Below are 24,073 nucleotides of genomic sequence, written 5' to 3' on the forward strand. Positions count from 1 at the left end.
GCAGGAAAACTCCGCCCACCGCCTGCAAGCCCTCCTCCTTTTGCGGCACACGGGGCTACGGACCAATCAGTGAAGGCCGCGCCCCCTCTCGCGCTTCTTGCCAATCGGAACGCGGTTCTTGCGGCCGTCTCTTCGGAGGCCTTTCTTTGGAAGCCCCACCTCTCCCCAGGCGCTACGCGTTCTCTGTCACGTGATTGTTAAAGGGGCGGACACGAGTTGCGAGTTTTACCTCCGGGTTTGGGAGCGGTTGTGCGCTGCGGCCGCCATTTTGCTGGAAGGGGAGGCGCGTCTTACTTCCCGACTCCGTACCCTATCCCAGCGGCATCGCGGCTCCCCACGACCTCCGATCTATGAGCCTTCCCCTACCCACAAGACTCTTCCTGTTGCGCTCTGATTTCAGGACTTTCTCCACAACTAGGCTGTTTTCCCTGCCCAGGTGTCCTTTTGACTTCTTGACCTCTGACTCAAAGGTCAGCTCTAAGGTTCCAAACTCGGGTCTGGGATGCGAAGGGGCGATGTATTCTAAATTCCCCAAGTCTTTAGCACTGGGGCCGTAAATCCGACGCTTTTGGTGCCTCGTCCCAGGTCTGCGCTTTCATGTCCTGAAATTGAACACCAGGTTTCCAAATCTAGCCAGGGATAAGAAGTTAACTCCTACTGTCACTCCTTGAGCCCTGCATCCCAACTTATACCGCAAATCTGGTTGTACATTAAAGGACCCCGTTAACCCTCAGATTCCTTGTGGTTTAAGTCAGCCTCAATCCCAGCTCCCAAGGTTCCAGATTTTAGCCCTGGTGTTTTCAGTCCCACTGCTTAGGCCCCCAAATCTGGAACTCAGTTCTAAAACCTTCAAAATCTCCATCCCTGCGACCAGCACCTTTTGGAGGATCCTTCCCTCTCGCATTCTCCATCTTCCAACCCAAGTCACAGACCCCAAAATGATTTCTCCATGCTCTCCTTCTTTAGAGCCACCAATTCCTGCTCCTCAAACCCCTGCATCCCAGGCCCCCATAATTCCACCTCCTCCCCTACCGCCAAACCTCCCGGAATTAGCTTTTCCACCCTCTCCCTCAAGTCTCCAGACCCCTATTCCCCCACCACCCCCACTGCCGCCTCCACCCACTACCACCAGGTTTTCTCCCCCTCACGTCTTCGGCTTGGAGAAGAGCCAGCTCCTGAAGGAGGCCTTGGAGAGGGCCGGCCCAGTCCCCAGGAGCAGAGAGGACGTGAAGAGGCTCCTGAAGCTGCACAAGAGCCGGTAGGGTCCCCATGCCCCTTCCCACCCACCCACCCAGGGTCTCACCCAACCACCTGTCCCCAGATCACTGCTGCCATCTCCTCTTGGGGTTTCCCATTTCCTCAAGGTCAAACAGTCTGACTGCCTCAGCCCCCTTCCTTAGACCCCTTCAGTGGTGGTGTGTCTTCAGCAGTGAGGAAAGGGGCCCTCACAAGAGCACGTCGTCCAGTGGGAGAGACAGATCCCTCCCTCCACCAGTGACAGCCCAGAGTGGTCAGAGCGGTGAGGAGGGAGCCCAGAGGGAGTGCCCGACCGAGGCTGGTGGGTCAGTGGGGCCTGCCTGAAGGAGGGGATCCCTGAGTGCTGTGGAGCAAGTTATGCCAGGGCACGTGATGAGGAGAGTAAACAGCTTGTGCCCAGGCCCAGAGTGACATGAAAAGATGTTCTTTTCAAGGACCTGCAAATATTTATTGGGACAGAGGAGGTGGCACATGTGGGGTTTCCCAGGTGGGCAGGAGCAGACCACACAGGGCATGGGGGGGCAGGCGTGTGAAGGAAGGTGGACTGTCCTGAGGGCGCTGGGGAGCTGTGGAATGGATCTGTGCCCTTCCAGGGAGGGAGAGAGACTGCCTTCGAGGAGTAGAGTGGTGAGATTGGAGTCTTGGGGCCCAGGAGGAAGCTGGAGCACCAGGAGATCAGGCAGGAGGGGAGGGGGCTAGACTTGGGCCGGGGCTGAAGGGAAGAGAGACAAGTGACCTGCCCAGACTCACCGAAGAAACTTCCAGCTCTCTAGACAAGTTTATAATCTGCACTAAACGCCCCAACCATAGTGAGGCAAATTTTTTGTTTTTTGTTTTGGCTGTGCTGCACAGCTTGCAGGATCTTAATTCCCTGACCAGAGATCGAACCTGTGCCCCTTGCAATGGAAGTGCAGAGTCCTAACCACTGGACCGCTGGGGAATTCCCCCATAATGAGGCAAATTTAATGCAAGTAACAACTACCTGTTGTATGCCAGGTGCTGTTCTAAGTGTTTTTACTTATTAATTTAACCTCAGCAATTCCATGAGACAGGAACTGTTTTTATTTTAATTGAAGTATAATCGATTTACAATGTCATGTTAGTTTCAGGTGTACAGCACAGTGATTCAGATATATATATATGTAAAAACATACATATATACATCTGTATATATTCTTTTTCAGATTCTTTTCCCTCATAGGTTATTACAAAATATTGACTATATAGTTCCCTGTGCTGTACAGTAGATCCTTGTTGTCCAGTAGGTCTTATTTTGTAGACAGTAGTGTGCACCTGTTAACTCCAGACTCCTAATTTATCCCTCCCCCTGCAAGATAGGAACTATTATTATCCCATTTTAATACATGAGGAAACTGAGGCTCATAGAGGTGAAGTCACTTAGCCACGGTGCTTAGGAAAGGAAGGGCATGGCACTGGGGCTCCCTGCTTTGAACCACTGTGCGGATAATCATCCCCTTTCATCAGGACGGTGCCCCCCTCAACCTTACTCTTTCACTGGCTTTGGGATAGAAATATAAGTGCATTGCCCGGCACCTCCTGAGCCCTGGTGGGGGAGAGGGGGGAGGGGCTGGGATCACCAAAATATTCTGAGTGGCCTCCCCAAGAATGGGGCTGGTGAAGCCTGTGAGGAGTCTATCAAGGTGATCTCTTAGGCCTGGAGCAGTTGTTACCTGGTTTTGCTCAAGGCTGAGTGGAAGGGATTCCCACCTTATCTAACTGCCTGAAAAACAGGTTTGAGAGGGGAAAAACATTCAGAGTTTGGGTATTGATAAAATAAAATTCATATTTTATGGCAAGACAAGAGAATTTTAAACATGAAATTTTTCTTTGCCCACTGGGGCCTCCTCCCTCCCATTTAGCGTGTATTGTGCGTTTGCATTAACCAGACCTCCTTAGGGGATAACATTTCTTCTTGATCTCATCAAGGGTCACAACTCCTTAGGAGACGGCTTTCCTTCTTAACTTTGTTAAGGGATTGCAATGACCCATGACCCATAACTTGCTTTGTACTTGTAGATCTGGATTGAGTAAACTGTCAATAATATGTCATTTGACATATAACCAACCCTTTGTCTCAAAAAAACATATATAACTGTGTTTTGATCTCTCACAGGCGGAACAGTCCTCAGAGCATTCTGAGAGACTCTCCCAGGTTATAATCCTCAGGTTGGCTCGAATAAAATTTTCTCTTTCTTTCTTAGATTGACTATCGACTAATTTTTTCATCCATGGTGTAGAGACACCCCTTCTAATAATTTAATCCCTCTGGCTCCTAGTTGCAAAGCTTTTGCACATCTGCTCTTTGCCCCTTCAGTAACTGAGAGGAAGAGCAGGGAGCAGCAGGCAGAAGGATGATTCCCACTGAGCAGATGAGGCTGGGGAGGGGAGTAGTCTCAACACGGATGAAGGAAGTCGGACCCAGCCAAGAGCGGCCCTCGGGCCTCAGGACAGCTGAGCCCATGCTCCTCCCCTTCACCATCCCTGACACCCCACTCCCAGCCAGCCCTCGATGGGGGGACCCTAGGAGCTGGTTGCCGCGTGACCTGAATGCGACTGTCATTCAGTTTCAGAAGTGACCTGCAGTGGATCCTCTTCTGTGCTGACCTGCCCTCCCTCATCCAAGAAGGCCCTCAGTACGTGCCCTAATCCGGGACCCCAACCCCTTGGCCGGCTGTGAGTTCTGAGCCTCTGCCCTCGCCAGGCTTTGTGAGGATTGACCCAGGAGTGTGGGAAGAGTGGGTTCACGCCAGGCAGCCTGGGGAGAAGGAGGAGGCCGAGGAGGGGAGGGAGAGGGGGAACCTACCAGGTGAGGGTCCTGGGTGCACGCGCAGTAAACAGTTGGAACGAATAAGCAAGTGAACAAATGAACCTGGTCCATTATCTCTGACTCCACCTTGGCACCTGCTCCTCCTAGAAGCCCAGGTGACATCTCTCGCTACCCTCCCACCCACACCCCCAGCCCTCCAGCCCTGGTTCAGGCTTTGGCCAGCCTCTGTCCCAGGAGGGGGAGTCAGGTCTCCCTACTTGGCCTGGGGGAGGAGAAGGGAGTTCCCCCAGGGCGGCAAACCTGTTCCCCACACTCCAGTTTCCAGGTGAGAGGGGGCCCAGGAAAGACACGAGTTAGGGGTTGGGGGGCTGGGCCTGTGTCTCCCCAGGTGCGGGCTGGTGGCCTTGTGGATGGCAGGCACTCTCCTGGCACCCCTCAGCAGCACCCCCCTGGAGAGACTGGTGCAGGTGGCCATGGAGAGAGGTTACACGGCCCAGGGGGAGATGTTCTCAGGTAGGTTGGGTGTGGAAGGGATTCAAGCCAGGTGTTCTGCAGGAGGGGACTGGAGAGCTTGGCTAGGACACACCGGGCACATAAGGGAGCTTTGTTCCATTCTTTGGGCTCTTGTCCCCCCACAGTAGAGCAGAGTGTCACAGGGTGGACTCTGGAGCCAGGCCACCTGGGGTTTCCATCCCAGCTCTGCCATTTTCTACTGTGTGGCCATGGACAAGCAGCTGACCCTCTCTGTCCCTCACTTTCTGCATTTGTTCAAAGAGGTGATGGTCAAGGCGAAAGTTATAGGCGTTGATTCCCGAAAGCCTTTGGCATGGTGCCAGGCACACAGCGATCGCTCTTTCTGTGTCTGCTCTGTCCCTGCAGTGACTGACATGGGCAGGCTGGCCCAAGAGGCACTGGGCTGCCAGGCAGAGGTGCTCTATGGCGGCCTGGGTGGTCCCAACAGAGACCACGTCCTGCAGCACCTTGTCGCCGGACATCCCCTGCTTATCCCGTATCCCAGGGCCAGGAAGGGAGCAGCAGGGCAGGGGTGGAGACGGGTGGGTCCCACAGCCACACCACAGCTTTGGCCTTAACCCCAGTGCCAGCTATGACGAGGACTTCAACCACGAGCCGTGTCAGAGGAAGGGCCACAAGGCCCACTGGGCAGTGAGTGCAGGTGGGTCCCCCCTCCCATGCCCTGTGCCCTCACCCTGGATCTCCCCAGCCCCGTCTCCCCTCCTCACATTCTTACCCTCGCACTGGCACCTCCCCACTACCCAAGGCAGGAACCAGGATTGGGCCATCCCTGTCCCTACAGGGTACTTAGCAGGGACCTGGCCAGCAACAGGTACTTCAGTGTCCGCCAATCAGGGTTTTCCACAAACAGAAACTCAGAGCGCAGACAAGGATCAGACAGTCTGGGCTGCAGACTTGGTCCAGCCACTTCCAGGCTCTGTGACTCTGGGCCTTCATTGCCCTATATCTGGAGATCAAGGCAAAAGTAGCACCCACATCTTAGGCAGAGGACGTAACTCTTTGAATGGTGCCTGGTATGTTACATGTCTCGGTAAGTGTTAGCTACAGTCAGCATCCTCGTCTTTGCACCTGCCTGAGAGGCCAGAGTTGCACGTCAGGTGGCCTGGACGGAGGCTCCCTTGTGTGCGTGCCTCTCTGAGCAGTGCTCTTCCGGACAGCTGGTGACAACTAGTTGACGATGTTTGCACTGTTCAGTGCTGCCTCGGCACCTCCCTGTGCTGACAGGCTGTTGGAGGCCGGACTTAAAATGCCTGCAGCTCTAGAGCCCAACACCATGGGTCTAAATCTCGGCCCAGCTGTCTGCCTGCTGGCCCGTGCTGACCTCTCTGTGACAGTGTGGGGATGGAGGTAGCACCTACCCTGGAGGGCTGTAGTGGGACTCAGGGAGCCCCCGCCCCTCGTCAGGGCTCAGCTCCCACTCACAGCCTCCCTCTCTCCTCCCAGGAGTCCTGCTGGGTGTGCAGGGTATGCCCAGCCTCGGCTACGAGGAGGACCCTGAGCTGCCAGGCCTGTTCCACCCAGCACCCGGCACGCCCCGCCAGCCACCATCCCTGCCAGAGGAAGGCTCCCCAGGAGCCGTCTACCTTCTCGCCAAGCAGGGCAAGAGTTGGCACTACCAGCTGTGGGACTACGACCAAGTCCGGGACAGCAACCTGCAGCTGACGGACTTCTCGCCCTCTCGGGCCGCCGATGGCCGGGAGTACGTGGTGCCCGTCGGTGGGGTGCGGGCCGGCCTCTGCGGCCAGGCCCTGCTCCTCCGACCACAGGACTCCGGCCACTAGCCTGCTGCAGCCCCGAGCCGGGGTGACGGGGCGCAGCCACAGCTCAGCTGTGTCACCATTCACAGAGTGCCCCATCTTCTCCTCTGTACGACAGCCTGGGGGCTTGGGCTGGATCTCTGAGGACCTCCAACCAGAGATCTTTCATGCAGGGTCCCCCCCGACTCCATCCAGTCCCAATCCTGGGCCTCAGCTCCCCCAAGCCCGTCCCCCAGTATTGAGCACCTACTCTGGGCTGGGGTTATAGCCAGGAGCCCCACAGACAAGCTCCTTCTCTGCAAGGGAGAGACCGGCAACCGCTCAGACCCCAGGGCTTGTCCACCCCACCTCGGTGTTGCAGCCACCCGTTTCTGGCTGCTGCCCGCCGTCTCTCTGGACCCCTTGCTGCTTCCCAGCGTCTGTCCATGTGGAGCCAGGGAAGCCTTTTAAAACGCAAACCAGGGACTTCCCTGGCGGTCCAGTGTTTAGGACTCCACGCTTCCACTGCAGGGGGTACAGTTCGATCCCTGGTCGGGGGGAACTTGAGACCCTGCATGCCACGCAGCGCAGCGCGGCATACTTCTTGCAGGGCAGGGACTAAACTCACTCCGCCCCAGGTCACCTCCCTTACCCCAGGCTGTTCTTCCTCACGCTTTCTGCCACCAGCCAGGCATAGTGGCCTCTCAGGTGCCTAGGTGTCCTGTCTCCCCCACCCCCCAGCCCTGTGCCACAGACAATTCTGGAACTGCTCTACCCTGGCTCCTTGTCACTTCCTCTGGGAAGACTCCCTCTGGCTGAGCACCTCCTCCACCTATGTGTTCTGATTTAAAAACAAAAGCAAAAGCCTCTAAGACTAGTTATTTGTGGCAACCCCTTTACCCCGTTAACTCATCAAATCCTCCAACCCTGTAAGGAAGGTACTAGATCCTCCCTGTTTGACAGACGGAGAGACTGAGGCCTGAAGAAGTGCAGTCACTGGCCTAAGGTCACATGGCTGGCAGGCGGCAGGGCCGGGATTCAAACCGGCAGATGGGGGAGGGGGGACGGGGAACGAGAGAGAGCATTTAAGGAATACCTATTGCATCCATTCCGAAAGGGGAGGAACAGATCTGTCTTGGTCACTGCTGTGTCCCCCATGCCCAACAAAGGGTTTTATTAGAAACTACAGTGTAGTGTTTCTTACCCACCCCAGCCCTGACACCCTGGGTGGCACTATATCTGGTGCACTGTCCTGGGAGCCCTGGAGGACAGGGCTTGGAGTTGTCTTGGTCACTCCTGTGTCCCCTGCACACAGCCAGGCACAAGAGTAGCAACTCGGTGAAGCAGATGAATGAACCCGCCCACTCTGAGCCTGCCTCTACACCGGACCATCACTATCCCATCACCCCACCCAGCGCTACTGCTCCAATTACGAGCTTTGAGCCCACAGACCCCAGATGCAAAAGACAAAGGTGACTGTAAATGTGCTGTTTATTGGGGTGTCGTCATGGGAAGGCAGTGAAGCAGTTTTGCCTCCTGTTCCCCAGCGCTGCCCCCTCTTAACAACTACCTCTCATATAAATAAGTATAAAGATGGTCAGTAGAAAAGGAGCACACGTCAGCCGGAAGACCACGTTAGAGCTTTGGCTAAGGGAGAGGGGGGGCACCTGTCCTCCCCAAGCCCAGCCTTGTAGGCCAGGAACCCAAAGTTAGGAGCAGGAGGAGGACAGAGGGGCACCACCCACACCTCAGAGTGCTGGGGTCTTTGGTTTGGACCAGGCTGCAGGCCCACCTACCCTGCACCACAGGCCCAAGCGGGGCCTCTTCACAGCAGAGGCCAGGGATGGGGCCCTCCCGAGGAAGGCAGCTGGTTCCCAAGCCTGCTTTTCCCTTTTCCTTCTGAATGCCCTTCCTGCTGCCACAGTCCGCTAGGAGGGAGGAGACAGAAAAGGGTAAAGGGCAGAAGGAGGACGTCCCGAGGCTGAGGCCTGAGGAACAAGGTTGTGCTGGTCACAGTGCTGGCATGGGACATGGCTGTGGTTTCAGCCTGCAGGGGGGTCAGCAGAGTTCTCCCAGGAGCAGGGCAGGAGCCCATGGGGCCAAGGGCGGGTAGGACAGGGTGAACTGGGCCCTGCCCAGCGGTGGCAGCTCTCAAGCCAGTCCCAGGGTGCCACACCCTCAAAGCCTCTGTCAGCACTTGGAGGGACCCCAGATGAAGAGACTGGGCTATAACTCCCCCGGGCGGGCCAACCAAGGGCTGCTACATTTGCTCACAAATGAGGTCTGGTTCTCGGGCCTGCGAGGGGCCAGCTCGTAGAGGGAGGGGCTGACGAGGAGGCCGAGGTTATAGTCATCCATGTGGTGACAGGCCTGAGGTCATGCCCGTGCCCTGCAGTACATGCACTGTGTTCTCTCAGGGCGTGTGGTTTAGTTGTGGCCTCTGCAGCCCCTCAGAAGCCTTCCTGGCTGGTCAGGGGACCCAGTCTGGTTCTGACTCACCGCAGGACCCAGCCAGGCACGCACCTCTTGGGCTCTTAACAACCTCCCCGCCCCCGAGGGTGCGGTGCCACCTGATCGCCAAGGCCCTCTGCATCTTCTGCACTGGTCCTGCGTGGTGTGCAGTGCAACTTTTCCCATCCCTGGGCTTCAGGCCCCCATGCATCTCGGGGCCCCTCCGGCCACACGGGCACCATCCAATAAATAAACGTGATGGTGGGCGAGCAGGTCAGCTATGGGCCAGGCCCTGGAGGAGGTGAATCACGTTGTCCAGGCCCCAGAGGTAGCCGTCCTCGCGGTTGCCCTCGGCCCAGGGCAGCCGGTGGCTGAGCGTCTGGTGGTCAGGCAGGGCCACTGTCTTGCCAAAGTCGATCATCCAGACCTTGGCCAGGCTGGTGTGGTCATGCACAAAGAGGAGGGAGCTGCCTACCACCTGCAGAGGGAGAGGCAGGAGGTTAGAGGGAGGGGCAGGCACTGGCCAAGGCCCCGGCCCCACAGACTGCTGGGCAGGGTGGCTGACGGCATGAACTTTGGAGCCAGGCCGCCTGGGTTCAAACCCTAGCTCTGCCACTTACGGCTGTGTGGCCTTGGGCAGGGGACTTAACTTCTCCTTATCTCTGTGTCCTCATGTACAAAGTGGGAATAACGGAATAAGAGTACCATTTACCTCAAAGGTTGCTGTGCATATTATATGTGTGAATTAATCCACAGAAAGCTCTTAGAAGAGTTGCCCGTATAAACAAACCAAAACAGTGTTAACTGTTATCCTTTGTCAAGCTGGGGTACAAACTCAAATGCCCGCAGGATGCTGAAGCCGTCAGAGGGGTCTGGCGGGGACTGAGGGCGTGGATAATGCCTCCCCGCGGGAAGGGGCAGCAACCACTCAGCCCCAGCGGACTGCTGCTGGTGACGCCAGGCAAGTGGCTTCCTTTGTCCAGCTCAGTTTCCTCATCTGTAGAATGGGGGTGATGGTAACTGCCCCACCTCCTGGGGTCACTGCAGCATTCCACGTTCCACAGCTCACATGCTGCCTCGTGGAGCTGGCCACACAGCCCTCCAGAGACACTGGGTTGTTTTTTCTTTTTTAGTTAGAAATACATTCCTTCCCTTCATCTAACGCCAGGTTTGCAAGCCTCTCCCTTTTTCTAGTCGGGTTTCAGACACCAGTGCTCCCAGAGAACCCGGATGACTGGGCAGGCGAGCAGGCGGCTGTCGGAAGAGGCAGACGCTGCCCAGCTCTGGATGGCTGTTGGCATGTGGCGAGCGGCCCAGGGTTACCGTGTCTCTCGTGGTGCCAAGGGAAACTGGAAATCCCGATTTTGGTGTGAACTCTACATCTTTATCAGTTTTCAATGTTGGCAACTAATTTTTTTAAATGTTTAGTCACCGGGCAGGTGAAACCAAACCTGAGGACATAAGAGGTGGGGTCCCCAGGCCTCTTCTTTGTGACTTGCGTGTAAAGCTCAAAGGCAGTAACAAGGGTGATGAGGGTGATGTTTGGTGATAACAAGCGTGACCATAAAAGCTGGCACATAGTGCAGGGTTCTTATGGGCTGGGCTTTAACTATATTAACCCACTTAACCTTCGTTACACCCAGGCGGCAGGTGCTACCGTTACCCTGTCCTACAGGTCAGGAGACAGGCCTGCGGAGCTGCTGCCCAGGCTCAGGTGGCTGGGATTCGAACACAGGCTGGCCTGACGCCCAGATCGGTGCTCTTTCAGAAGTCAGTGATATCAGGAAAAAGAGGAGAGAGGGGCTTGAGCGGGGAGGCGGAAGAACTTGGAGATAGACACAGTGACGTCACCACAGACTTTCTGAGACAGCCTCAGAGAGATGAATGTTTCCAAAGAGACACAGGCTGCGGAACGGAGAGAGAGGAAAGGGGAGTGGGGACAGCCACCAGAGGAGGAAGGCAGGTAACAAGAACTGTAAATAATCATGGGTATAAAATAACCACAAGAGCCAGGAGTCGAGAGCCCCTCTGTGCTCCTCACGGCGCTCTGCATTTGCTCATCTCCCACCTCAGCAGCTCTGTAAGGAAGGTACTATTGTTCCTCCCCACGGCAGGAGGAAACTGAGGCCTGAGAGGGTAGGTCATATGCCCAGGGTCACGCGGCAGAGCCAGCCTCATCCCAAGGCCACCTGGCTGGGGTCCATGCTCCTAACTGTCCCACCTCCCTGCAATCCCTCGTGCTGCCTACCCTAAAGAAGCAAACCCCAAAACTCGGGGCTTCCTTTTATAGCTTTGGCCTGTGACCCTGTTGGTGGTTTCTGCCGAGTACCACCCGGACCCCGACACTCCCCCTCACACAGGGCCCTCTGTTCCCATGGCGGCCGGGGCTCGCACCTCGTGGGTCTTGAAGAAGGGGGAGTTCTCCAGAGCTTCACGGAGTTCCTCTAGGCGTGCCACGTACTTTTTCTGTGCATGAGAGGGAGGATTTCTTGGTTAGCTTATGGACTTTGTGGGTCCTTACCCACCTTGAGATCTGACCTCATCCCATACCCCCAAAGGAGTAGGCATACCCCAGCCAGAATGGGGTAAAGGGGGCCATGGGGAAATGGGAGGTGGGGGGGGCAGGGGTTGGATGCATCAGGGTGGCACAGACAAGACTGTGGTTGGGGACTTCCCTGGTGGTGCAGTGGTTAAGAATCCGCCTGCCAATGCAGGGGACACGGGTTCGAGCCCTGGTCCGGGAAGATCCCACATGCCACGGAGCAACTAAGCCCGTGCACCACAACTACTGAGCCTGTGAGCCACAACTACTGAGCCCGTGTGCCACAACTACTGAAGCCCACGTTCCTAGAGCCTGTGCTCCACCACAAGTGAAGCCACCGCAATGAGAAGCCCGCACACCGCAACAGAGTAGCCCCTGCTCGCTGCAACTAGAGAAAGCCCATGTGCAGCAACGGAGAGCCAATGCGTCCAAAAATAAATAAATGAACACAATAAATAAAAATTAAAAAAAAAAAAAGAGTGTGGTTGGTAGATTACATGAATACCCACAATTCCTAGCAGCTCCTCCCACCAAGAGGTGGAGTCTTTCCCTTGTAATCTAGTCTTGGTCTTATGACTTGCTTTGGCCAATAGAACATGGCGAGAATGATGGTGGCCATTCTGAGCCTAGCCACCGATAGGCTTTGCTTTTTCACTTGTTTTCTTGGCCCGCTGCTTCCACCGTGAGAACAAGCCCAGGCTGGTCTGCTGGATTGAGCCAGGAGCCGAGACAGTAAGGCAGCCACCAGACATGAGAGCAGGGCCCTCCCATCAGCTGGCGTGATGGTGAGCAATGCCAGCCAGTGTCAGCCAACCTCGGCCCAAGGCAAGAGACTGTTGACGTGGGAGAAACAATGATGGTGGTGGTCCTAAGCTGCTAAATTTGGGGGCATAGGTGTCCCGCTCACCAGAATTGCGCGGTTCCCATCCACAAAGTCCTCCAACATCTTTGTCACCTCCTCCAGTTTCCGCATCTTCTTGAAGTTAGTGTTGCAGGTCCCATCGGCTTTCTACAGGATGAGGGGTGTCATACCTTTTCCTTCCCACGCCCAACACCAAGCAGCCTCAGGCACTTCCAGGGGCCACCTACCCACCTCCAGGCTCACTTGCTGTTCAGGGGAAGCTAGCCCACCTGCCTAGCCCCAAGTCATACTCCTGAGCAACCAGTCCTTCAAGTCTAACCTTGAACCCCCTGGTTGAGCCAATCTAGCCAGGTGGGCTTTGGAGCTGGGTGGATCTGGCTTTGAATCATGGCTCTGCTAATTCCTAGCTAGGTGGCGTTAAGCAAATCACTTCACCTGCCTCAGCCTTGAGTTCCTCATCTGGAAAATGAGAATTGTGTTAGTATCTACCTCCTAAAGCTGGTATAAGGAGGAGGAGAGATTGAGTGTGTAGGATACACTGCACAGTGCCTGGCACATAGTAAGTAAGCACTCAGTAGAAGAGACTAATGTTATTTTTTGTCTGCGAGGGGCACAGAGAGCCCCCTGAGTCATTCTGCCATGCTGTGCCAGGTGCCCTGTGGGCAATGGTAACATGGAGGTAACAGCACAGGTAACAGCACAGATGAGGGATGCAAATACTGAATAAGATCATCACAAAGGGAGATAAGAATAATAGAGTATAGGGAGTTATAAGGAGGTAAAGACCCTGAACTAGTCGGATGGAACTCAAAGAGGGCTTCCCAGAGGAAGTGAAATTTGGAAGGAGTCAGGAAAATGACTAGGAGTCAGTCAACCAGGGGAACAGGGGAAAAGTACTCCTGGCACAGGAAACAGCACGTGCAGAGGGCCTGTGGCAGGAGAGAACAGGACCCTTTCAAAGAAATGAAAGTGCTTCACTGTGCCATCTATAGGGGACTGTGGCACATCCACAAAGAGCTATTATAGAAGGAATAGGAAGGAAGGGAGGGAGGGAGGGAGGAAGAGGATCTCCTATCTCTCTACGAAATGATATGGGAAACTCTCCAGGACTATGCCACCTTTTGTAAAAACGAAAAAGGGAGGAGGGACTTCCCCCGTGGTCCAGTGGCTAAGACTCCACACTCCCAATGCAGGGGGCCCGGATTCAATCCCTGGTCAGGGAACTAGACCCCACATGCCACAACTAGGAGTTCACATGCCGCAACTAAAAAGATCCTGCATACTGCAACTAAGACCCAGCACAGCCAAATAAATAAATTAAAAAATGGGAGGAAAAGGTAGTATATACAACTGCATTTGTTTGTATATACAGGAAGAAATATAAGAAACTGATAAAGTGGTTCCCCACGAGGAGGGGGTGGTAGAGGGACAGAATGGGAAGGACGGCAACAGGGTTGGGAGAGAGATTTCTCCTATATACCCTTTTATAATATTATTTTGACTTTCGAGCTGTGTGAATAGCTATTCAAACGATTAGATTTAATTTACAAAAAAAAGAAAGAAAGGGGCTACCCTAGTGGCACAGTGGTTAAGAATCCGCCTGCCAATGCAGGGTACATGGGTTCGAGCCCTGGTCCGGGAAGATCCCACATGCTGCAGAGCAACTAAGCCCGTGCGCCACAACTACTGAGCCTGTGCTCTAGAGCCCATAAGCCACAACTACTGAGCCTGTGTTCTAGAGCCCATGCTCCGCAACAAGAGAAACCACTGTAATGAGAATCCCGCATACCGCAACGAAAAGTAGCCCCCACTCTCCGCAACTAGAGAAAGCCCGCGCACAGCAACGAAGACCCAATACAACCAAAAGTAAATAAATAAAATAAACAGCTTTTGAAAAAAGAAATAAAGAAGAAAAGAGAACATTTTTCTCCATAAGGAGGAAAAAGCCCCTCCAGCTGCCGTGTTGGATGATGGATCAGAGGAGGTGAGACCAGCATCTGGGAGGCCAGGGAAGCTGAGTCAGGAGAAGATGTGGCTGGACTAGGACAGGGTCTTGGTCTTGGGGAGGGGAAAGAAGATGGAATCAAGAGACCTTCAGACAGATGGGTGAACAAAACTTGGTCTGTGATAGACACAGGGGTAAGAGGGAAGCAGGAACCCTCCTAGTGCATCTTTCCATCCTCTGCAGTCTCCTGCTCTCTCTCCAGATCTTGCTTCTTTCCTGCTTTCTCTGACACCCTGGTTCCTTGGGAAGCCCTGCCTCAGATCTAGCTCTTAGCCCTCTACAAACAGGCTAGCAGCTCCTGGCCCTCACCTTGATGCCCTCGATCCGGAAACCCAGGGTGGAGGTCGAGCTCACGGTCTCCCTCCACTGCATGTAGCGGGGCTTGGTGACTGCACCCTGGGCATGTTCCTCGGGGGTGGGGGCCCCAGGGTCCACAGCCACCATCTTCTCATACATGTCCTTCCGGGGCCGGGGCCGTTCTCGCGCCTTCACCAGCTCCTCCTCCAGGTAGGTCCTGGGACACAGAGGATATAACAAGGGAAATTACGAAGAACAAAGCTGGAGGACTTACACTCTCTGATATCAAGGCATGTTACAAAACTACAGTGTGGCACAAGAATAGACAAATAGATCAATGGACCAGAACAGAGTCCACAAACAGACACACACGTACGTTCACCCAATTTATGAAAAAGAAGGCACCACAATTCAGTGGGGAAAGGGCAGTCTTTTCAATAAATGGTGCTAGGTCAATAGGATATCCATATGGCGGTGGGGAGAGGGGAATGAACCTCGATCCCTGCCTCAGACCATATACAAAAATTAAATCTAGGTGGATTGCAGATCTAAATGTGATAATTAAAACAAAGCTTGTAGAAGAAAACATAGGAGAAGATCTTTGTGACCTTACAGTAGGCAGATTTCTTAAACACAAAGCTACTAACCATAATGAAAAAAACTGACAACCTGTACTAAATTAAAAGTCCTTCTCGGGACTTCCTTGGTGGCGCAGTGGTTAAGAATCTGCCTGCCGGTGCAGGGGACACGGGTTCAATCCCTGGTCCAGGAGGATCCCACATGCCGTGGAGCAACTAATCCCGTGCACCACAGCTACTGAGCCTGTGCTCTAGAGCCTGCGAGCCACAACTACTGAAGCCCGCATACCTAGAGCCCGTGCTCCGCAGCAAAAGAAGCCACCGCAAGGAGAGGTCCGTGCACTGCAACCGCAACAAAGAGTAGCCCCAGCTCGCTGCAACTAGAGAAAGCCCACGTGCAGCAACAAAGACCCAACGCAGCCAAAACTAACTAAATAATTAATTAAAAAAAAAAACTTCTGTTTATCAAAAGACGTTAAGAGAGTGAAATGGGAGAGTTGGAGTGTGTGTGTGTGTGTGTGTGTGTGTGTGTGTGTGTGTGTGTGTGTATCTCCAGCAAAGGACTTGTATCCAGAATATATAAAGAATTATACATCTTTATAATAAAAAGAAAAAGAGAGACCAGTAGAAAAATGGGCACTTTTCAAAAGAGGATATCCAAATGGCCAATCAATGCTCAAGTTGTTTGGTCATCAGAGAAATCGAAATTAAAACCATAACTATTCACCAGAATAGTTAAAAGTAATAAAACAGGTAATACAAAGTGTTGATGAGAAGATAGAACAGAACTCTCATACACGGATGGCAGGAAAGGATGCTGAAGACTGGCTTGGCGCTATCTTCAAAAATGTCCCCCTGACCCTTCACCTCTGCCCCATGGCTGCCCCTGAACCTACCTGCTGCCCATCTTGCAGTCCATGATGGAGGGGTTCTCAAAGTCTGCCAGGAGATCTTCCATCTGGTTGAAGGCCTGGCCATCCTGCTGCACCATGCCATAGTAGGCTGGCACGAAAGGTCGCAGGGGGTCGCGCATCAGCTGCTCCAGGCTGCGCTGCTCATACTGACAGAAACGCTTTAGAATCCAACCATCCTCTCCTGCCTGGAAGTTCCCTATGAGCAGCAGTCAATGAGAGGGTCAAAAACTGAATGAGCAAGGGCTTCCCTGGTGGCGCAGTGGTTGAGAGTCCGCCTGCCGATGCAGGGAACGCGGGTTCATGCCCCGGTCCGGGAGGATCCCACGTGCCACCGAGCAGCTGGGCCCGTGAGCTATGGACGCTGGGCCTGCACGTCTGGAGCCTGTGCTCCACAATGGGAGAGGCCACAACAGTGAGAGGCCCGCGTACCACAAAAAAAAAAAAAAAAATACTGAATGAGCAAGAGAATTCCCCCACCTCCTGTAGGTATCAGGTCCTGCCCACCATCATCTTGCCTGACCCTTCCGCAATACCTTCTCTCCCTACCAGCAATTCCCAAATCTTGGCCAGAGGTGGTGAAAGAAGGACCTAGTTCTGCATTTTGTTTAAACAGAGGCCTGTTCACAGCACACTGTGTCCTCATTTGTTTTGTAATTTTGGATTATGAGCTCTTGATCAGCAATGGGAATTTTTGTGAGATCTGAGTCAAGAGCATGACTCTCCCAAGCAGATCTGCATTTGCTTCTGCCTGGAGTCCCAGAGTGCTAACAATCAGGGCCTTGTTAATTTACAAATCTGGCATTTTGTGGGCCATGCAGATAAAGTAGATCAGAATTACAAATTCTTATTGAGGCAGATAGTATTTTCAGATTATATTTTCCAAAGATGGCTGCAACAGTAGCTCATGTCCCACATGCTCTTCTAGAATTTTGCCACTCCCATCAAGAAGTGGAATCTAATTCTTTTCCTCTTGAATCTGAGAGGGCTTATGGCAGAAGCAACACTGTGACTTCAGATCTAAGTCATAAAAGGGGATGCAGCTTCCACTTTGTTGGCAGAGACACTTGCCTTTCAAGTCCTGAGCTACCATGTAAGAAATCTGATTATTCTGAGGCTACCATACTGTGAGGAAGCCCAAGCAGCTACACATAGAAGTCACATATAGGCTTTCCAGCCGGCAGCCCCAACTGAGAACCAGCCAACAACCAGCATCAACTAACAGGTGTGTGAATGAATGAACCTCCAAAGGTCTCCAGCTTGCAGCCTTCGAGTTGTTCTAGCTGAATTCCCAGACATCACGGCGCAGCAACAAGTCAGCCCTGCCATGCTCTGTCTGAATTCCTGACCCAAAACTTATGAGTGTAATCAAATGGTTGTTTTATTCCACTAAGTTGTTTGTTTGTTTTTTTAAACCACCACTAAGTTTTGAGCTTTTCATTTTTGGTATTTTTTAAACTCAGCAATAGTAACTAGGATACATACAGATGGCAGGCCTGTGTTTACAGTTTTAGGGGGGCCTTGCCTTTCTCTGACTCAGTTCTAAGGATGAACAGGCAGATAAGTTCCCTTCCTGCCTCCCTTTGCTGGTGGGTACAGTTGGTCTAGTCCAGCCCACAGCCTGTTTTTGTAAAAAAAAGCTTACTGGAACACAGACACACTCACAAATTTATATATTAACTATGGTGGCTTTTGTGCTGCAACAACGGAGTTGAGTAGTTTATAGCTATTATCTAGCCCTTTACCAAAAATGCTAGATTCTAGGCCTTGTGCTATTATGTGCTAAAGAGATTGTGCTAGGTCCTGGGGAAAAAACATTATAGCTGTTGTTTATTGGCGGCCTACTCTGCTCTGGCCACAGGGTGAGGACAGGGACTGGTAATTGCCATTTATGAGGGGTCTGTCTCTCAATCTCAATATACATTGCGGTACGCGGGCCTCTCACTGTTGTGGCCTCTCTCGTTGCGGAACACAGGCTCTGGACGCGCAGGCTCAGCGGTCATGGCTCACGGGCCCAGCCGCTCCACGGCATGTGGGATCTTCCCGGAACGGGGCACGAACCCGTGTCCCCTGCATCGGCAGGCGGACTCTCAACCACTGCACCACCAGGGAAGCCCTCAATATACATTTTGATTTTAACCCTTTAGTTTACCCTGCAAGGGAGGGACGATTATCTCACACTACAGATGAGGACACTGAGCCCCAGTGAGGGAGAGTAACTTGCCCAGGGTTGTCCACAAATAGAGAGCAGAACTCGGATTTGAGCCCAGGCCCATCTGTCCCCATGGTCGAAGATTTGCCCCCTGCCACCGGGATAACAGGAAACAGCCCTCCATCCTGATGTATGAATGGCCCAGCCCGGGCCTAAGCACTTTCCATAAAAGCCCCATGAGCTGGAGACTGTCACCAAGCCCATTTTACAGATGGGGGAACTAAAGTACAAACGGCAGCTCCTTCCCCACCCAGGCGTCTCTGCCCAGCCCTGCCTGTCCCCCACCCGCCCTTCTCCCCCCCGCGCTCACCGGAGTGTCCAGACAGCTGGACCCAAGGGTAGTGTTTTCGGAAGGAGACCATGAAGGGCGAATACTTCAGCACTGTCTTCAGCTTCTTCCACGGTTTGTTCTGTGTGGGGCAGAAAGGGTGGGGTCAGGGCTAAGGCCGGGGATGGAGGGGGATGGCGCTGCTGCCATGAGAGGGAACCAAGGTGGACCGGGCGTCCTTAGGGGGGCTTCCTGGGATCCCTGGGCCCAAGCTGGTTGCGGTGAGCAAAGCTCACTGACTTGTGCAATCACAAACTCCCCAGGGGCCTCAGCAAAGGCAGAGAAGAGTCTCTGTCCATTTGTCTCGGTGTCATCACTTTGTATCTGTGTCTCTCTGTCCTTCTTGAAGGAGCAGAGATAGGCTAGGTTGTGTTGCAGTCACCAGCAACTCCCAAATCGTCCCCCGACATATATACATCAAGAAGGTGGTTCCAGGGAAAATGATAAAGGCAGGAGTTGATGAATGGAGGCCGAACCACAGAGAGAGACAGAAACAGAGACAGATGACAAAGTGATGACAAAGACAGACAGGGACAAAGATGGAGACTGCAGCAGTCATGACAGCTGCTTACCAAATAGCTCCAGCCTGTCCCCCTACCAGGGATATCCCCGCCCTCTTGAACTCAGCTTTGGCCAATGAAATGTGAGCAGAAGTGTCACTTTTGGGTGGAAGCCTTAAAGCCAACGAGTGACTCTCCATGTACTTTTCCCTAGTGTAGAAAGGGGTGGGGGACTGTAGGAAGACAAACAGAGGCTGAGAGAAGACAGCATGGAGCAGGGCCGCCTCAGCCACCACTGACCCACAGTCAGTGTGCAGTAGGAACGAAAATAATCCTTTGTTGGGAATTCCCTAGTGGTCCAGTGGTTAGGACTCCGTGCTTTCACTGCCAAGTGCCTCGGTTCAATCCCTCGTTGGGGAACTAAGATCCTGCAAGCCTCGGGGCCAAAAAGAAAAAGAAATCCTTTGTTGTTCCAGGTCACTGAGTTTGGGGTCTGTCTGTCACTAAAGCAAACCCTGACCTCTTCCAACTGACACAGAGATAGGCACAGAGTTACTAGAAGAGAAAGAAATATAGAAAGACAGAATGGGAGACACAAAGTAATGACAGAGAAAGAAAAAGAAACATAGATGCAGAGAAAGACAGAGAGAGAGCAACAAAAAACCAGAGAAGCAAACAGAAAACAAGGATTTAGTTGTATCATGTGGACTCAAGCAAGAGCTTCTTGAGACCTGGTTACTGCCTGATTCATTGCATTTGCATATGCACGCACACACACGTGTGCACACGCGCACACACATGAAGATCTTCTCTGCTCCAAGCACACAGCCGGCCCTTAGCAAGGATTGGGAGAATGAGTCCTCTCCAGAGAAAAAAGCTATGTGGCTCATCTCCCCCCACCCCGGGGTCAAGGCCATGTTCTCTCTTATCCCCCAGAGCCCAGCTACCTAGCAGACATCTAATGGATGGTGGGAAGGTCAAACACAGGCAGGGGTTGGACTGAAGGATTCAGGAAGGGCTATTCCCTCCCCTGTCCAGCTGCCAGCCGTGAAGAGGAGGTGATGAATAAAGGTTCCTGTTTACTAAGCACCTGGAACATTCCAGGCACAATGACAAAGGCTCAGTGTGCCATAACCTACTTAATCCTAAAAACACAACCCCAGGAAGACTGCTGACTGTGTTACAGAGGCGGAAACAGAGACTCAGACGGGTGAAGTCACCTGCCTAAATCACACAGCATAGTGCTGGGGTTCTACCTCTGGTCTGACTCCACTGCCCTGGGCTTATCCATTACAGCCCTGCTAGATTACAAGTCTTGAGGGCAGGGACTGGGGTTGTCATGGTTACAACTGTGTCCCCAGCCATGGCCTGACACACAATAGGTGCTCCAAAAATGTAGCTTGGGTTGAAGGAGGTTGATTAAATGTCTTTTTTTTTTTTTTTTTTTTTTATCATAAGCAGGTTCAGTATCTTCTCTCTCTTTTTTCTTAGATCTGATGGTTAATCTGGGCTTTCTCAGATGGCTTCATCATGGCCTCAGCTCACATCTCCTCCTCCTCCAAGAAGCCCTCTCTGATACCCCAGGTCTGGCCAGTCACCTTCTCTAGATTCCCACAACCCTCTGGGCTTCCCCCATCCCAGCCCTGAGCACTCTGAGCTGTCACTGCCTGGTGACGGGTCTGTCTCCTCCACCGGCCTGGGAGCTCCATGCGGGCAGTGTCTGGGTCACTACTGTGTTCCCAGCAAAGCCAACATGGGGCCAAACACAAATTAGGGACCCTGGGACTGTCTGTTGTCTGATTAGGAGGACAGGATGGATGTGAGAAGGAAGGAAGGTGGGGGAGGGGGGAGAAAGTAGCTGGGCCTTTAAGGTCAGATGGGATTTCAAAATGAAGCAAGAAGGAAGCGAGGGGTATTCTGGGTGGTGGGAACAGCTTGAGCAATGAGCGGAGGCAGGATGGCTGCAACATGTTCAGGGAACAGTGTGTACTTCGGCTCCCTTGCAGCAGCAGAAGGGATCAGGACGGGAAAAGGGAAGCTGAACGTAGAAAGGAGCCTGGAGACAGGAAGCTGTGAACACAGGACTGAACTCCTGATCGCTATCAGGCAGGCCCTGGGGAGCCATGGAAGACTCTGGAGCCAGGAACATTGAAAAGTTAGTCAGAGCTGGGTTTTGGAGGCAGATTCTAGGGGATGAGGAAACACTGGAGACAGGGAGGCCTGGGAGGAAGGCAAGTTAGGGACAGATCCACAAAGTGCAGGGGTGGAAATGACTGGGTTTTCAACTAAGCCAGCACTGAGTTAGAATCCAAGCTCCGACCAGATGTGGCCAACTCTAAGCAAGTGACCTCACTTCTCTAGGCCTTAGTTTCCCCTCTGTAAAATGCAGATAATAATAATCCCAATCTTATAGTGCTTTTATAAGGATTCAAAGAGTTAACACGCATACAGCACTTGGAAAAGTGCCTGGTATTCAGTAAGGGTTTGAATCTCAGCTCTGTGCCTTCCAAGGTCTGTGACCTTGGATGAGTCTCTGTGCCTCAGTTTCTTCGTCTATGAAAATGGGGATCATAGTATCTACCGCATAGGGCTGCTGTGAAGATTAAGATGAGTTAATATAAGCAAAGAGCTTAGCACAGGGAATTCCCCGGAGGTCCAGTGGTTAGGACTCTGTGCTCCCAATGCAGGGGGCGTGGGTTCGATCCCTGGTCAGGGAGCTAAGATCCTGCATGCCTCGGAGTGTGGCCGAAAAAATTAAAATAAAAAAGAAAGCTTAGCACAGGGCTGGGCATGAGCGAGTGATAGCTGCTATTTTTATTTCTTCATTCACTCCAGCTCAGCTGCTCTGACATGCCAAGGAGATGAGGGAGTAGGCAGAGGGAACAGCAATGGCAGAGAGCCCCAGAGGGTCAGCGCCTTGGCTCCGGCACAGGCAGGCTGGGGCAGGTCTACCTCTTATATCTGTGGCCACATGTGTGAGCACGTTCCTAAAGGGAAGCATGTGGGGTGAGGGGGACTCAGGGCAGATTCCAGCCAGGGGCCCCAGGACAATGGGAGGACCCAGCAGGCAGACCCACCAGAGGCTCTCACACCTGCCTATGCGCTGACCCTCCCTCCCTGAACCTGCCCTGACGGCCTTCCTGATTCCCCAGAGAACCGCACCCAAGCTGTGGATGAGGGTAGAGGATGTAAACAAGAGTGTGCAGGAGCACCCTGGGGAGCTGGGGGGCAATGCAATGGGGAAATGGGAGAGTCCCTGGCCCGGCTGGGGGTCCCTTAGCATTTTGGCTTCACACAGCTCTTTGAGAATCTGATAAAAGCTGGGAGCTCACTCCCTACAAAAGTGAATGAGCTAAGGGGTGGTGAAGGCTGATGACCCTTTAAGTCTGGGGCTACAGGCCCCAGACTTAGAAAAGTCGGTAGCAAGTCCACCCTTCCTGTCTGCCTGAACTAGTGTTCTTAGAGTTTGGGGTCACAGACTGTGACCCAACAGAAGTCACAGACCCTTGCTGCAAAAACATGTGTATACACACAATTTCAGGGATTCCTGGGTACCATGAAGTTGGCCAGCAGCCATCCATTTTAGACCCCAGGACTGGAGGCAGTGGGTGAGGGGAAATGAAGAGAATTAGCAAGAGGCTGCCTGGAGGGGGTTAGTAACCCTGCTGTCGGATGGAAGAGGTGCCTGGAGATGAAATTGCTGGTGGAGTTCTAAAGAACTTCTCAAAGGAAAGGCGGGGGCGGAGGCGGGGGATACGGGATCTGTGGGGATATGGCTCAAGGGCAGGATGGGTCCCACTCACCCCAGACCTGTCCTCGGGGTCGCTGGAACCTCCACCCCCGGCCACCACGTCATCCTCAGACTCGTCGAAAGAGGAGGCAGAGGAGAAGCCTCCACTGCCCCCTTCAATCTGGGAGGGGGGTCCCACTGGCTGAGCCTCAGGCTCGGGGGTTTCAGGAGTGATGATGAGGCGGGGCACAGGGGTCAGGGGGCAACACTCCTGGTGAGAGTACAGATGAGTCACCAACTCCCCGTGTTCTGGTTCCTCTAACGAACCATCTTGGTTGGGCTCCCCCAAAAGGCAGTCTGTCCCAGGCTCTGTCTGGGGTCCATGAGTATCTTGTGTCTGGGGTCCATCAGTGCCAGGCTGTGGCCAGAAGCCATCAGTATCTTGTTGTGCTGGGAAACCATCGATGTCAAGCTGTTTCCAGGTTGTTTCCGTATCCTGTTGTATCTGGGAGCCATCAATGTGCTGCTCTATCCAGGGGTCTTTGGTATCCGGTTGTGTCCTGGAGCCATCAGTGTACAATTCTTTCCGAGAGCCATCAGCATTTGGCTCTGTTGAGAGAGAGGCCCCTTCTGGCTGAGTCCGGATGCTGGACCTGTTCTGGTGGGTCCAGAGGTTATCAGCCCTGGGCTTGGCCCTCTCTGGCTGGGTCTGTGACCCATGTATTTCTAGCTCTGCCCAGGGCCCATCAACCCCTTGCTGTGCCCAGAGGTTAGCCCTCTCTGGCTGACACTGGAGGTCAGACCTGTGTGGATCAGTCCAAAAGCCATCTGTCCTAGTCTCCGTCCAGTCACCGGCTGTCTCCAGTTCTGACCAGTGGCTGCTCCTTTCTGGATGTGTCCGGAGGATGGACCTGCCTGGCTCCGTCTTTTGGCTGGGCCGCTCCGTCCCCGCCCCGGAGCCAGCTGCTTCAGGCTCAGCCTGTCCGTCGGTCCCCGACTCAGGCCCGAGGCCGGCCCTCTCGGGCTCGGTGTGGAGGTTGGACTCCTCGGTCCGGGCCCGGGGCCCGCCCCTCTCCGGCCGCCCCGCCGGGCCCCCTGCGCCGGGCCCAGGTCGTTGCTGCCCCGGCTGCCGCCGCCGCCCCCCTCGCGTCGCCGCCAGTCCCATGCGGGCTGTCCCCGGCAGCGCCCCAGCCTCCGCCTCGCTCAGGTTTCCCCGGCACGGGCAGCGCCTCATGCCCGCTCCCTAGGTTCGGGATTCGACCGGGCCCAGCCCCTCCTGCCCCTTTAAATCCCGCGAGGGGTGTGGCTGGGGAGCCCCGACTCGCGGGTTCCGGCCCGCGGA

At 53.8% G+C, this 24,073-nt stretch overlaps 2 protein-coding genes across 4 annotated transcripts; one reads left to right on the plus strand and one right to left on the minus strand.

Annotated features, from left to right (window-relative positions):
* The first annotated feature begins 266 nt into the window (after window positions 1-266).
* ACTMAP (actin maturation protease) lies at window positions 267-7,141 on the plus strand. 3 transcript variants are annotated; one of them, XM_082677346.1, is made up of 6 exons: window positions 267-1,258; window positions 3,843-3,911; window positions 4,434-4,558; window positions 4,925-5,054; window positions 5,149-5,219; window positions 6,023-7,141. In XM_082677346.1, the coding sequence occupies exons 1-6, from the start codon at window positions 939-941 to the stop codon at window positions 6,358-6,360; spliced, it is 1,053 nt and encodes a 350-aa protein (XP_082533472.1). In that variant the 5' UTR covers window positions 267-938; the 3' UTR covers window positions 6,361-7,141. The 3 variants fall into 3 exon arrangements, with proteins under 3 accessions (XP_082533472.1, XP_082533474.1, XP_082533473.1); XM_082677348.1 differs by having other exon boundaries at window positions 6,178-7,141; XM_082677347.1 differs by lacking the exons at window positions 4,925-5,054; window positions 5,149-5,219.
* Window positions 7,142-7,819: 678 nt separating this feature from the next.
* Window positions 7,820-24,071, minus strand: ITPKC (inositol-trisphosphate 3-kinase C). Its single transcript, XM_082676624.1, has 7 exons — window positions 22,805-24,071; window positions 18,484-18,583; window positions 15,947-16,160; window positions 14,485-14,689; window positions 12,216-12,317; window positions 11,161-11,232; window positions 7,820-9,244 (listed from the first exon to the last, which is right to left on the minus strand). The coding sequence occupies exons 1-7, from the start codon at window positions 23,963-23,965 to the stop codon at window positions 9,041-9,043; spliced, it is 2,058 nt and encodes a 685-aa protein (XP_082532750.1). The 5' UTR covers window positions 23,966-24,071; the 3' UTR covers window positions 7,820-9,040.
* Between the last annotated feature and the right edge of the window lie 2 nt (window positions 24,072-24,073).

Source organism: Grampus griseus, assembly GCF_964374135.1.
Source record: "Grampus griseus genome assembly, chromosome: 19".
NCBI lineage: Eukaryota > Metazoa > Chordata > Mammalia > Artiodactyla > Delphinidae > Grampus > Grampus griseus.